The sequence below is a fragment of the Prunus persica genome, chromosome G5, assembly GCF_000346465.2.
Source record: "Prunus persica cultivar Lovell chromosome G5, Prunus_persica_NCBIv2, whole genome shotgun sequence".
Taxonomy (NCBI): Eukaryota; Viridiplantae; Streptophyta; class Magnoliopsida; order Rosales; family Rosaceae; genus Prunus; species Prunus persica.
Window position 1 is genome coordinate 16,381,834 of NC_034013.1, and position 13,977 is coordinate 16,395,810.

At 35.7% G+C, this 13,977-nt stretch overlaps 2 protein-coding genes across 2 annotated transcripts; both read left to right on the forward strand.

Moving 5' to 3' along the window:
• On the forward strand, positions 341–4,226 carry LOC18778058. The gene is made up of 8 exons (XM_020564793.1): positions 341–402; positions 978–1,489; positions 2,071–2,241; positions 2,528–2,612; positions 2,914–3,144; positions 3,235–3,365; positions 3,527–3,745; positions 3,849–4,226. The coding sequence occupies exons 2-8, from the start codon at positions 985–987 to the stop codon at positions 3,956–3,958; spliced, it is 1,452 nt and encodes a 483-aa protein (XP_020420382.1). The 5' UTR covers positions 341–402; positions 978–984; the 3' UTR covers positions 3,959–4,226.
• Positions 8,059–13,956, forward strand: LOC18777003 (histone deacetylase 5). Its single transcript, XM_020564582.1, has 14 exons — positions 8,059–8,650; positions 9,139–9,340; positions 9,872–10,018; positions 10,185–10,297; positions 10,627–10,838; positions 11,253–11,317; positions 11,556–11,726; positions 11,873–11,959; positions 12,169–12,304; positions 12,382–12,503; positions 12,774–12,967; positions 13,121–13,259; positions 13,355–13,419; positions 13,565–13,956. Exons 1-14 carry the CDS (start codon positions 8,466–8,468, stop codon positions 13,728–13,730), a joined length of 2,004 nt encoding a protein of 667 aa, XP_020420171.1. The 5' UTR covers positions 8,059–8,465; the 3' UTR covers positions 13,731–13,956.

A 13,977-nucleotide genomic window follows, 5' to 3' on the forward strand; every position in this document is an offset into this window, starting at 1 on the left:
ATTATCTAAGGACTGACTAGATGAATAATAAACTACTACAGAAGTTGTGAAAAATGTGGATATGCATGCAGAGTACTATAGAAGAACCATTCAGTCATATTCATCATAGTTCCACCATGGATGCCATAATATTTTTCGTCAAACTTCATTACCACTTTTTCATGTACTGTGTTGTTCACCAAAGTTGACATCTCCATGTCCTATATGTACTTCTACTAATTGATAAATAATGCTAGACCGACACTAAGAAACTTTTGCTTAAGTGAAGCTTCAGTTAGCTGAGTTACTTTTCAATGTGATCTGCTCTACTTTTCAGGTCGGACAATGTGATGTGTGTGGTGGTATTACTGATGAAAATCTCATTGCAACTTGCATTAAATGCAATATAAGTACTGAACACTCGTATGACTCTCTCTCTCTCTCTCTCTGCATTTGATTACTTTGTTTGCCTGTTTCAATTAAGAACTGAATAGTATTTCTTCTGAATAATATCAGTGAATCAAAATCAAAATGCATCTTGTTTCTTGCTTAAAAGAAAGAAGACGTAGAAAAATGATTAATAAAAATGGATAAAAGTACAATGAAGGTGAACAAGCAGTTCTAATTACAAACGTAACTCACCAGCTAGCCTTCCAATATGCACGGATAAACTGATAAAGGAAAATATTATTTCACAAAATTCAGTAGAAAAACCAAATCCCACAAAGTTGGTCAAAAATGAACTTATCCCACAAAAGATCCTTCTAGAAGACGTTTCTTGCTAGCTTCCTAAGTATTTTAAATTACTATCATCACCATTGTATGCCCTTCCATGCATGATTTTTTAAATCACAAGTTTGTTGGTTTGATCTCTAGTTTCTTCCCCTGTTCAGTTGCTGAATTATTTTAGTCAGTTCAGTTAGACATTTTCAAAAAATATCGCTGCTCTGGAGGGGTGAGTTCAGTTATCGTAATTTATTGTGATATCTCCGTCTCAGTTATTGCATGCGGATTCTTCCAATGGAATTTCGAGATGGTTGGGTTTGTGAATCATGTGAAGTGATTTCTCCAAAAGCTGATGAGGAAGAAGGCATAATGGCATCCTGTTCTGATTTAGTTCACCATGATGTCATGCATCCAGCCGGTCCCAGCAGAGTTCTTGATGATTCAGGGTGGCAAGCTCATTCCAGAAGGCAAAAACCTGTTGAGACTGGAAAAGTTAAATTTATTGCAAATGAAGAAGTCATCAGGCTATCATCAGCAGTTAGATCTCAGCGAAGTACTTTCAGCTCCAAACCTCGTCAGTTAAATTTCATGGCACCTATCCCCCAAAGGACTCCTTTTGGGTCTAGAATTCTGACTCCAAAGTTTCCTATGTCTGCGATCAAAGCAAATTCTAGCATTATGCCTTCAAGAACTGTGAACCCTTCTAGATGTGGCGGGAGTGTCAAAATGCAAAGCATAGCAAAGATTATTCAGCAAACATCTCCAATTTTTAAGGATTCAAAAGGTGACAAATATTTTAATCTGCTTTTTTATATACTATTACTGGTTCAATTGGTTGCTCTTACTGGTGCAATTGGTTGGTCTTATTGGTGCAATTGGTTGCTCTTATTGGTGCAATTGCAATTGGTGTATGATAACGATTTTATATGGATTGTTTGAGATGCCTTAGACAAAGATTTTTACCATCAGACTAGATTTTTAGCCTTTATTAGATGTCTTAGACAAAGTATTATAGAGATATTTTTCTTAGTTTAATTCATTATTCATCTTGATCAGAGGGGGAGCTATGAGTTGAAGTAATATGTTCTTTTGTTGGACAAATGTAAGTACGATTCTCTTTCTTTGTTTTAATGAAAGTTTGTAACTTAAAATTTGTGTTTCTTATAAAAAGAAAAATTATAAATTGCTCTTAATGTAGAGTTCATGCAATAGAATTTGGTTAGTCAAAGTGTTGAGAGAGACTTGTATCTACCAGCTTTTTTTGTTCAAAATATTTTGGATGTGTTATTAAAAGTGTGAAGATAGCATTTTATTCCTATGGTAAATGGATGCTATATGTGCAATGCTTATGATCTCTTATCTCAGTTATAGGAGAAACAAAGACTTCCGTAGCTTCTGGAAATGAGCATATTGGGGAGAAGCAATTAACGGATGTCTTAGTTGGTGAAACTTCTTATAAGAAGATGGAGTCCAAAACAGGAAAGGAGCCACTCACAATTTCAACAATGAGGCAATCATCACCTATTTCCAGTCCAGGCAAGGGTTATGACTTACAAATTATTATTATTTATTTTGGAACTGCAGAATTGGTTATTCTTTAAGTCTTCTTTTAAGTTTGATAAAATTGGTAATATATTTAGGTGTTACTTTTGGGTGTCCAATTCTTTCCTAACAAGTTAAGATTATATACCTTCGCAACATTGAAATTGTAGCACAGTTGTGGCTGTGGTGGGTAATTTTGTTGCTTGCCATTTATTGAACCTACCTTCCTCCCTTTATAAATTATGTGGTAACACTTGTGTTGTTGAACATAATCATGCAGATAGTGAAGAAAGAGATCTCGTGAATATTTTTGATAGTCTCAATCTAAAGCCTTCGAATCTTCCTGCTCGAGATGCTCCTTGGAAGTGGGTAACTTCTCCTTTTAAGATGTTACATATGTGTATTCTATCATGATTTCGCCAACTCATGTTTTGATTTGAATTAGAGTTAATATATTGTTTGGTATTAAAAGTTGATGAGAAAAATGTTCCTTAAGAATGTGTGAGATTTTTTTTTTTCCGACTTAAATCTTCGAGGAGGGTTCGCTTTTGCATCCTATGTTGATGTTCTGAATGCACTGTTTTGTCATGGCTGCTGTTTTACATATTTCCATATATCAGGTTATTTAAGTGCTCTCAAAAGCTTCATTGATGTTTCTTTCTTTAGGGGAGGCTTCATCCTTGATGCAGCCACACCTGGAGAATTCATTGGTGGGTTCCAAGCACGACCTCCATGTAAGGTCCATCCTAAAGCCTATGCATTTTCACAAAAAATGCCTCTCATCCTCAATGCTAACTGGCTTCCTCGATCCAGTATTTGGACTACTATCTTCCAAGACGATGACCCTGTCCTTGAAGATGTTGCCCTTTACATTTTCCCAGATGAAAACATTGAGAGGTATTTTTTGTCTTCTGGTTGCATGGTTTTGATATTTGAGTTTTGTTGGTGATGCAACTATCACAACATTTTGTCCCTACTGATTTGTAGATCAAGAGAGAACCATGCTCGGCTGATTAACCGCATGGAGAACCAAGATTCAATGATGCGAATTTGCTTTGATGGCAAGGGGGTGGAGTTGCTGATATTTACATCAGCAAGTCTACAGTTAGACTCACGGGGTTAGTTTTTACTTATAAATTTCCTCCTCTCTTGCAATGACTTCAGCTTTATTTTGTGTGTGTAGTCCATTTGGATTACCTTTTTCGGAGTTTTTAATTAGATTTTTTCTGTATTAGATGCATTGCTTATCTACCATTAACATTCTGGTTCATGTCAACAGTGGCAGACTTCTTATGGGGAATCTTTCGTTGTATAAAAAAGGATGTTGCTCATAATAAGGTACATGAAGGACTCCCGTCAACGGTCGATCAAGAAAACGTGGATGACAATAAGACTCTGGATATGGAAGTTGACATGGTAGGTGGAAAGATGGTGGGAAGAGTTGATATAGTGGTTCCGAGGGATTCAAAGGTTATCTGGAACACTAAATCATCATCAGGTACTATTTATAAACCTTGATATTCAATCCTTAAACAAGAACTTTCTTTTGATTGATCTATCAATGGAACATACTGATCCTGCTTATCCTCAACCTTTGTCAGAAATGAAGACCACATGTGGCTTGCAAAAGAACTTGGGAAAAGACGAGGGTAAAATCCCCCCTGAAACATTGGAGGAGGAGGAATCGGCAGGCCCACCAGGTTTTTCATGAGGGCAGCCCTCAAAGTGCTACTGGTTCAACTGAGGGAATGACAGGGGCATCTTCAACTGTTAATTAACCATGGAGATTGAAACTGCAGCTCAAGAGTCATCACCAACTTTCAACCAGACATAACCACAGTAGACTAGATAGCTAGCTTTCAACAAAAAGTATAAACCCATTAAAGAAAAAACAGAGTCCTCTGTTTGTAGCGCCTCTTACTTGTATTTGATCTTTTTGGCTTGGTTGTGTCTATTATTACAGAGCCTCCTTCCATTGACCTAAATATGGCATTGGCATGCGCATACTCGCTCTTCCATGTTTTTGCAATTTCTTGTGCACAACAACAGTCAAGGACCAAAATTTGATGTGAGATTTATTTTCCCTGTCCATCTTACACATAATTTGATGAACATTCAATCTTGACATCTCGGTTTGATGATAGAAGATGTATTTAACAAGGTTGATGCGCTAACTTTAGTTATTTGTGAATTCTCTACGTGAGATCCTAATATGCTTGAACATATTTGATGGAAGGTGTTGCAAGAGTAATGCTGCACTTACCACATTTTTATCTCACATTTCTATACCACATGATGTGGCATGTCCATATTATATGCCACGTCAATTAAATCAATGAAGTGTATTTTAATTAAGACAATTAGAAAGGGTACAAAACAATTTTAAGGAGAAAGGGTACGGTGATGCCGTGCCACAGATTGTGTTTTGGCATCTTGATTGCCAAACGGTTCCTGTGCCTTGTCGTTGGCGACCAGGGGTGGCCACGATGGGTGGCTTCTCCAATAATTTGTTCAAGTCCTTCTTGGATAACTATGGGGAAGTTGGCGCGCACCATGTCATGGAAGCAGCCATCTCTGGCCCAGGTATCAAAATCTGGCTGTAGTCGACTGAGAGACTCCTTATTAGGTTTTAGTAGTTTCAGTTGTGTCTCGATCTTACCTGGTGTGATCGATCGGTCTATATTACAAGTAATGTTCATCTTTAAATTTTCATATTGCCTTTTGGCATTCATCTATAGTAGTTAACAGATGGGGAGCTGGCAACACATAAACAGGTTTAATCCATTCTATCAATTATCAGTCAGTCTAAGATTAGGAGGTTGGATTGGACGGATTATCAGTCGTTCGAGTAATGGTACCCAAAAGATGTTGTGTAAGATTCCTCGTGTTTGGTTCTTCTCTGTTCGTAGGCATGCCATCATTTTGAACTGATACTCGTTTCTTTTGCCTGATCATTTAAGCTTATGTGCAACGTACACAAAGTTTAAGTTATATTTCTTCATGCAGTGTTGTTAATATGTGCTGCATGACATAACAATTTCTAACTTTTTGCATTCTATCAAAAGTTTTTCTTGTTGGAGCTTTTAGCTTGTAACTTGCTTGGTTGAGTTGTCTCACATAAGATCAAAGTTCTTAGTTATGATGACAGTATGGAGCTCTGCTTTTTTCAGACATTAGTTTGGAAGCCTTTTATCCAGCTATTGATTGGAGAAGGAGATGCAGACTATTTTGCAGTTTGGGACCATATTTCGGTTCCTTTCTCTGCAACTCATTTCTTTTCTGAATTTTGTCGTTCTTTCAATTTGAGTTTACCATTTGTTTGATCTGGTTTGTTTCACCTTAAATTAAATTACAGATGTCGATTCTTTGGGTTTAGATATGCATTATCTCACCCTGTTTTGTGGATTTTCTCTTCTTCTTTTTTTCTTGTTTCACCTAGAGTTTACTATGTGTTTGTTATTTTGATTTCGATTGTTTCTTTGAGTATGTGTTTGCTATTTTGAGATCGTTTCTTTGAACTTAAATTCAAGATCCCGATCTAGTGCGTTTAGTTTTAATTTTGCATTTCTCACATTATTTTTGTTCATATGAGTCATGTGTTTGCAAATTATTTTGAATGGATTTAAGGAAGAACATAATCTGGCTTTTAATGACCTTTTGCTTCTAGTTGATGAAACAAAAGGTCATTAAAAATGAGATAAAGTTCTATTTAAATCCATTCAAAAAAATCTGCAAACAAATGAATCATATCAACAAAAACAGGGTGAGAAATGCAAAATTTAAACTAAACACACTGGATCCGAATCTGGAATTTAAGTTCAAATAAATAATCTCAAAATAGCAAACACATACTCAACCATAAGTAAAAGAAATGAACGAAAGTCGAAATAACAAACACATGGTAAACTCTAGTTGAAACAAGAAAAAAAAAACAAACAAAGAGAAAATCCACAAAACAAAGTGAGGAAAATGCATATCTAAATACAGTAGTTCGGCAACAAATGGTAAACTCTAATTGAAAGAAGAAAATTTTTAGAAAAGAAATGAGTTGCAGACAATAACAATGTCGCTTCCTCTCTTCTTTTAAGGCCCCAACACACGCTTTTTTCATTTTATTATTATTTTTCCTCTTTTCTTTTTCACTTTAATTTATTTTCTTATTCTTTTTAACTTTATAAATAAATAAAAAAGAAGAAGAAAAACTTTATAAATAAATCAAGTTTGACAAATTCCTAATTATTTGGATCTTTCTCCACACGTAGACAATCCACAAATAAATGAAGAAGAAACAAAAACTATATAGATAAATTAAGTTTGAAAGTTCCAAATTGGGTTTGAGCGTAGGGAGACATGTTAAAAATAGGTGGAATCTTTAAGTTAATGGGTCATTTAGGCATCCATTTGTGAATACCACTTAAGAGTAGGGGTAGTATTCATCCATTATTTATGCGTGAATATCCGTTATACACTCATTTATATACTTGTTATCCATCCACGAATACCCGTTTGGAATTTTGGTGAATGATAATTCTTGATCTGGCTTAAAATGTTTTATTTAAAGATTTATACCTTTTTTTATTGTCTAATATGAGGTATTTTCATTTAACAATTTGTTAAGAAGCGGGTCATGTAGGTTAAAGCTACCTACTATTCTTAACGGGTGAAAACATATCGTGTTCTTGTATGAAACTTTTCACCCATTAAGTTAACGGTTGTCTTCGTGTCAACCAATTAAGAAAGCTAGTTGACAAACACAAGATAAATATGACCCGTTTGCCAGGTGTGATCAAAACATAACCAGCAATTCAAACTGTTGGGATCTCACTCCACACATTCTGCATGGGAATGGGGTCTTTTCGAGGCATTTCTCTTGAACTTGTTCATCCTGTTTCGGTGCCTGAAACATGTTTAATCCATTCTATAAGTTATCAGTCAGTCGAAGATTAGGACATTGGATCCACAATCCTAGTGGATTATGAATCCGATCATTAACATACTAGTTCATGTCAATATTCAGTGCCAAAGCTTCTTATGCGGATTCTTTCGTTGTATAAATAAGGATCATATTCATAACAAAGTACATGAAGGGTTCCCTTCAACGATTGATCAAGCAAACATGACAACGACAAGGAGACTCTGGATATGGAAGTTGACATGGTATGGTAGGTGGAGGGATGGTGGGAACAATAGAGTTGATGTAGTGGTTGTTCTGCCAGTGGAACATCAACATACAGATGCTGCTTATCCTACACATTGTCAGAAATGAAGACCAGATGTGGCTTTCAAACGAACTCGGGAAAAGAAGATGGTGAAATCTCCACTGAAACAGAGAAGGAAGAATTGGCATTGCAGGCCCCCCAGGATTTCATGTCAAACTGAGGGCCCTCTTCAGATGTTATGTTCAACATGGAAATTGAAACTGCAGCTCAAAAGTTTGATTTTGAAACCTCTCCAACTTTTAACGAGACATAACATAACCACAGTAGACTAGATAGCTAGCTATCAACTAAAAATATATAATCCAACCTATTAAAGATGAAACAGAGTCCTCTGTTTGTAGCTCCTCTTACTGGCTATGAGCAAAAATCATATACTGTAAAGTCCCTCTCATTGAACTATATATGGTGTGTGCATGCTCTTTCATGTTTGTGAAATTAATCTAGTGGACACCAACAGTCAAGGGCCAAAATTTGATTTGAGATCTATTTTCTTGTCCATTTTTCACACAAGATTCAACTTTTATATTTCCGCGACGATATAAAATTATTTGTGATATCATTAAAAGATGTATTTAAAATGGATGAGGCAACACTTTGAGAGACTAATATTAACATGGTTGCGAAATTCAAACACGAACATATATGCTCCTATTGGGTTAGATCAAATTCCCAATAATTTGAATTGCTGGTTAGGTTTTGATCAATTCTTGAAAATTTCATAGGATGGCCCAATTTGGAAATTTCAAACTTGGTTTATTAATAAAGTTAAAAAGGAATAAAATAAAAGAACTTAAAGTTAAAAAGAAAAGTGCAAAAGAAACCCCAAAAAATAAAAATAAAACAAACAAACAAAGCGTGGGAAGTCCAAAGCAAAGTACAAAGACCCATTTATGACCAAAGAAAAGTACAAAGACCCATCGGAACACACATTTTCTGTTATTTTTATACAGTGGGTTGGATCAGTTCCCGCTTTCTGGGTTTCAGAGAGACGGAGAGACGATGGAGGTTGCTGATGGTGTTGACTCTCAGAGCAAAATTCAGCAGAGGAGAATGAGGAGGGTGGGATTGTTATACGACGAGAGGATGTGTAAGCACTCTACACCCGACGGTGGTCAACATCCAGAAAACCCTGATAGAATTAAGGTCATCTGGAACAAGCTCCAAGCAGCTGCCATTCCTCAGAGGTACAGTACTGACATATATGCGTACATATACATGCGTGTTTGGCGGCTGAGAAAATAAAAAGAGCCAGGGAAATTGAAAGAAAGAACGAATTTTTACATGTCTTTGTAATATCTAGTATTCATTTAGCTCATCAAGTTCAGTAATTTTTATAGACTGCTGTTTATACTGCTGTGTGTGAATTAGCAGAGAAATAATCTCATTTTTCTAGACTCTAGTATTTGGGGCTTAAATGCAATCATATTGGTTGGAATTTAAGGGAAACTAATCCTGAAAGATTTTCGAGGTTGACATTTTTTGTCTTTACAATATCTGGGATATAATAGAAAATGGGGTTTGAGGATAATTAAATTGTGTTATGGATGTGTGTGCATACAAATATATGAATACATGCATATATTGATACATATATGTGGTGGGAAAGATATTGCTTGGTTGGCCATTTGTTGAAACCAATTCTGAATTCTATTGGATGCTTATCCTTTCTCAGGTGTGTTATTTTGGGTGCCAAAGAAGCAGAAGACAAACATATCTTGTCAGTTCACTCCAAAAACCATGTTAATCTGATTAAGAATATAAGCTCCAAACAGTTTGATTCACGAAGAAATCGGGTTGCATCAAAATTTAATTCCATATATTTCAATGAAGGATCATCTGAAGCAGCTTATCTTGCTGCGGGCTCTGCCATAGAGGTAATTCGTGTGAGGAGTACACCTCCATAAGGTTTCTAATAAGTGCATTGATAACAATTTATGCTTGTTTAGCTAGACCACATTTTTTGTCTGTTCTTTCTTAAAAATTAAAAAATGAGCATCTAAGAAACATGGTTTGCATATTTTATTTTCATTGCCTTGACTAATTAAAACATGCAAAAAATATTACAGGACTTTTGTGTCGTTTAACTTTTGGGCCTGAATTTTGAATTTGTTTGAAGGGACAAGTAGAATTTCCTTATACTATGAAAACAAATACATGAAAATGTTGATTTCTGCATTTATATTTGATTCTGTCTTCTTCTGAACTTCTGGGTAAAGGATTTTTTTTCCCCTCATTTGGTTTATGTATTGTGTAAATATGAATTCAACCCATGATTTGCAATTTCAGAATCTGTTACAAATGAAGCTACTTCCGCATGTTTCATCTAAGTGTATGTTTCCTACAAATACACTTATGTGTTATACTTCATATTAATGTATCCTAACTATGGGTGTTCACTTAAACAGGTAACTGAAAGAGTTGCCAAAGGAGAACTGGATTCTGCCGTGGCTATCATAAGGCCTCCAGGACATCATGCTGAACAAGATGAAGCAATGGGATTTTGTCTGTACAACAATGTAGCCATTGCAGCACGTTTCCTTTTAGATGAAAAAGTAAGACTTGCCTTATAGTTATTCAACAATTAGAAATTTTAGACCTTGTAGTTTCCTTTTTTTCTTTTTTGCTTTCTAAAACATGGAATAATAATTTTAAAAATTCAACTCTGCTTTCCACATTTATTAAGTTGTGACCTGAGGACATCATGTTCATACTTGACAGCCAGAATTGGGCATCAACAAAATTTTAATCGTTGATTGGGACGTGCATCATGGGAATGGTACTCAAAAGATGTTCTGGAAGGATCCTCGTGTTTTGTTCTTCTCTGTTCATAGGTATGCCAGAATTTTGAACTGATACTCATTCTTTTGCTTGATCATTTAAGCTTATGTGTAACATGCACAAAGTTAAAGTTAGATTTCTTCATGTAGTGCTGTTAAGATCTGCTGCATGACATTCCTTTGTTGTTTTCTTGAATTAGAAGTTGCTATCAAGAGGCTTTTTACGCTTCCAAGGATTCCGTGACATAACAATTTCTAACTTTTGCATTCTATTGAAAGTTTTTATCTTTGGAGCTTTTAGCTTGTAACTTGTTTGGTTGACTTGTATCACATAAGATCAAAGTTCTTAGTTATGATGACATATGAAGCTGTGCTTTTTTCAGGCATGAGTTTGGAAGCTTTTATCCGGCTACTGATGATGGTTTCTATACTATGATTGGAGAAGGACCAGGAGCAGGATACAACATTAATGTCCCTTGGGAAAATGGTCGGTGTGGGGATGCAGACTATTTTGCAGTTTGGGACCATATTTTGGTTCCTGTTGCCAAGGAATTTAATCCTGACTTAATTATAGTCTCTGCAGGATTTGATGCAGGTTATTGGTTTAACCATTTCTGTTGAACATTTTTTTCCTTATACCTTCCGTTTTTCTGACTAGTAGAGGTTTGTAATTTGTTGTGTTGTGATATTTCATAAAAGAAACTTACTCAACTAAAGAGTAGTCATCTCATAAAAATTTAAATACCATCTCAACATGATTTTTTTTTCTTTTGATGGGAAGGGGGACAGGGTGTTGTTATGAAGCTATGTATTATCACTAATTATCCCAATTTCAGTAGTTGTTCTTTTTGTTCATTTTTATCATTTGGAGATGGCCACTTTTAAAATCAATGCAGTGGAAAGAATGCAATCTTCTGACGAAAGTTGCTGGGAAGTTAAGATATTTATTTCTTCTATATATAACTCTTTAAGTATCATAATTTTTTTCAAATGAATTTGCTTGAAACAGCTGCTGGTGATCCCCTAGGGGGTTGTCGTGTCACGCCATATGGATACGCAGTTATGTTGAAGAAGGTCGTTTTTACAGTTTAATGTTATTTCTCTTTTCTCATTAATCTGGCCTTGATTATTTCATCATGTTTGAAATATTTTGAATTTGTGATGCGGTTTTTTCCCCTTTTCCTCTCTAGCTTCCTATTATGGTTGGGCTTGTCTCTCCAGTTCAATAAATTCCCTGCAATTTTGGTTTGGAGTGATTCTTTGGGAAATTTTTAGATGCTGTTGTGATTATATTACTTTTATTGTCCTTCAGTTGATGGATTTTGCCCATGGTAAAATCGTGTTGGCTTTAGAAGGAGGATACAATCTTGAGTCTGTAGCAAATTCAGTTCTTGCTTGTGTTGAAGTTCTGCTGGAGGACGACCCTATTCATGGGTCTTCAGAGGCATATCCATTTGAATCTACATGGAGTGTGATACAAGCGGTAAAATGACATGTGGTACCTTTTTGGGTTATTATTTACCCTTTTCTTCCTCCTGTTCTTTCTAGCTGATTATTATTTATCGTGAGTCATTGGTATATGCTTCGAAGTTCTTTGTTTCTCTAATGCATATGTAATCTTCTTTCCAGGTTCGCCAGAAACTAAGTTCTTTCTGGCCATCACTTGCAGATGAATTACCAGACAAGCTAACCAATAAAAAAGCGCCTCCAGCTGCTGTATGTTTCCTTTTCTCTCATCAGTACTTTTTTGTTTATTGCTTCTGATGTTGAGTAGTCAATACTTCTATTCAAATATTTGATTATTTCCCAAAAAGCTTTTATTAAACAACTTAGGAATGGATTCTCTCTCTCTCTTCTCTCGATACTCGGTAGCTATTTCTTTTGTTCCCACAAATATTGCTAAGATATTTGTTTTGCCATTCTAGTATATTCTGACCTCAAGCTCTGATTCTGAAGAGGAGGACTACGAAGCTCCAAATGCCATATCTAAACATCTTGAGGAGGTTCTTCAGGATGTTATAGAGCCACTTTCGAAGTTGAAAATTAATGAAAGTATTCAGGGTAAATTGATGACTCAGATTCAGTAAATGCTTTTAATGTTTGTTTTAGTTCATATGATAGCTGTTAACTGAATTCAGATCATGCGGCAAGCAATTCTAACACCTGGAGATCAGAGCTTTCAAAGGTTGATGTCTGGTACGCTACTTTTGGATCAAATCTGTGGTTGAAAAGATTTCTTTGCTATGTTGAAGGTGGACAGGTAATACGCAATTCCAAAAAAAAAAATTTCTAATATTTATGTTAAATATGAAACAGATTAATCTTTTATTAACACCTACTTCTTCTTGTACTTTTGTTTTTTAAAATTTCACTTTTTGGTTTTCAATAAAAATCGGTGGCAGTCTTTTAGATGAATAGGAAATGTTACATTGTGGTTACTTCTGAATTCTGATGTCTTGCCTAATGCCCCTCATGTTTTAAAACTACCTTTTCTTTTCATTCTTGTCTCCATCTGCAATATGATTTTCAGGTGGAAGGTATGAAAAAGCCATATCTTGGTTCGGGGGATAAAACTCCGCCAAAGGAGATTATGTGGAAGACTTTCCCTCATCGCTTATTCTTTGGTCGTGAATTTACACATACATGGGGACCTGGAGGGGTTGCATTCCTTAATCCTAAAAGCAACATCCAGGATAAGACTTATATGTGCCTGTATAGAATTACGTATGTTTTCTTGCGACTCAACTCTGTCCTATTGTTTATCTTTTGCTTTCTGTGGATTTCAATTTCTGTTCAAGCATGGCACTTTAAAAATTGGATTTTCCACTTGCCTGAATCCAACAGAGTTGTGTTTTAAACTCATTTTTTCTCTCACAGGCTTGAGCAGTTTAATGATGTACTGGTTCAGGAAAATGTTGCAAGTTTTGCCACCAGCTCTCCTTTGTTTGACTTGGCTGCTTTAAACTCAGTCACAAGTGAAGAGCCTCATTCTCTTCAGGTTCACACAGAGTTAAAGGTATCTGAATTTGTTATGCTTTCGTGTTTTAAAATGCATTAAGCATATTCCTGTTTGTTAAACTTACTGTGTGGATGTGGTCGGTTTTGTTTCAGAGGTGTTGGTACGGTAATGTCGTCTACTTGGGCAAGGAGAGTAATATTCCGATACTGACTATGACGTATGCATCAAAACTTTCCATTTTTGTCTTCTCTTTGATTTTTCTTTTTTCTTTTTCTTGGTGGTGGCTTGTTGATTTAATTGTGAACTCTGTATAAATTGTAAAGAACTCAATCCTTTTGATTTTTTCAACTAATAATGTGCAGGTGTACACAATCAGACATGGAGGGCTTCAAATCTGGAGAGCTTGCCGTGTGTGCTCCGGCCAAAAATTATGCCAACTCAATAGTGAGAGGCCTGGTGGAAGGAAAACAGCTCTCACAGGAGGCGGCTATGGCTTACATACAAGAAGCTTCTACTAAACCATTGTGATGGAAACTTTTCATGCTTGCAGTATTTGTAAATCTAGCACAGTAGTATTATTCCTGATGCTGGAAACATCAATTTATGGTCTCCTGGACATGTTCTATTCTTTGATATTGATACAGTAGATAGTACCTTGAAATGGATCATATTGGTGTCTCTCTGCCTTCCAAGCAGATTATCAAATTATGATTATCATTTATTTATTAGTACTTGGATAGATGTATATTTCTTATGGGAGTTTCAAAGCTGTCCA

Excerpts from the sequence above, each read along its gene's own strand:
- LOC18778058 (XM_020564793.1), top strand. The coding sequence starts at position 985 with ATGCGGATTCTTCCAATGGAATTTCGAGATGGTTGGGTTTGTGAATCA. Across the intron at positions 2,242-2,527 it reads ATCACCTATTTCCAGTCCAG|ATAGTGAAGAAAGAGATCTC; the intron begins GCAAGGGTTATG and ends ATAATCATGCAG. Across the intron at positions 3,746-3,848 it reads GAACACTAAATCATCATCAG|AAATGAAGACCACATGTGGC; the intron begins GTACTATTTATA and ends AACCTTTGTCAG.
- LOC18777003 (XM_020564582.1), top strand. The coding sequence starts at position 8,466 with ATGGAGGTTGCTGATGGTGTTGACTCTCAGAGCAAAATTCAGCAGAGG. Across the intron at positions 10,839-11,252 it reads CTCTGCAGGATTTGATGCAG|CTGCTGGTGATCCCCTAGGG; the intron begins GTTATTGGTTTA and ends TGCTTGAAACAG. Across the intron at positions 12,504-12,773 it reads GCTATGTTGAAGGTGGACAG|GTGGAAGGTATGAAAAAGCC; the intron begins GTAATACGCAAT and ends TATGATTTTCAG.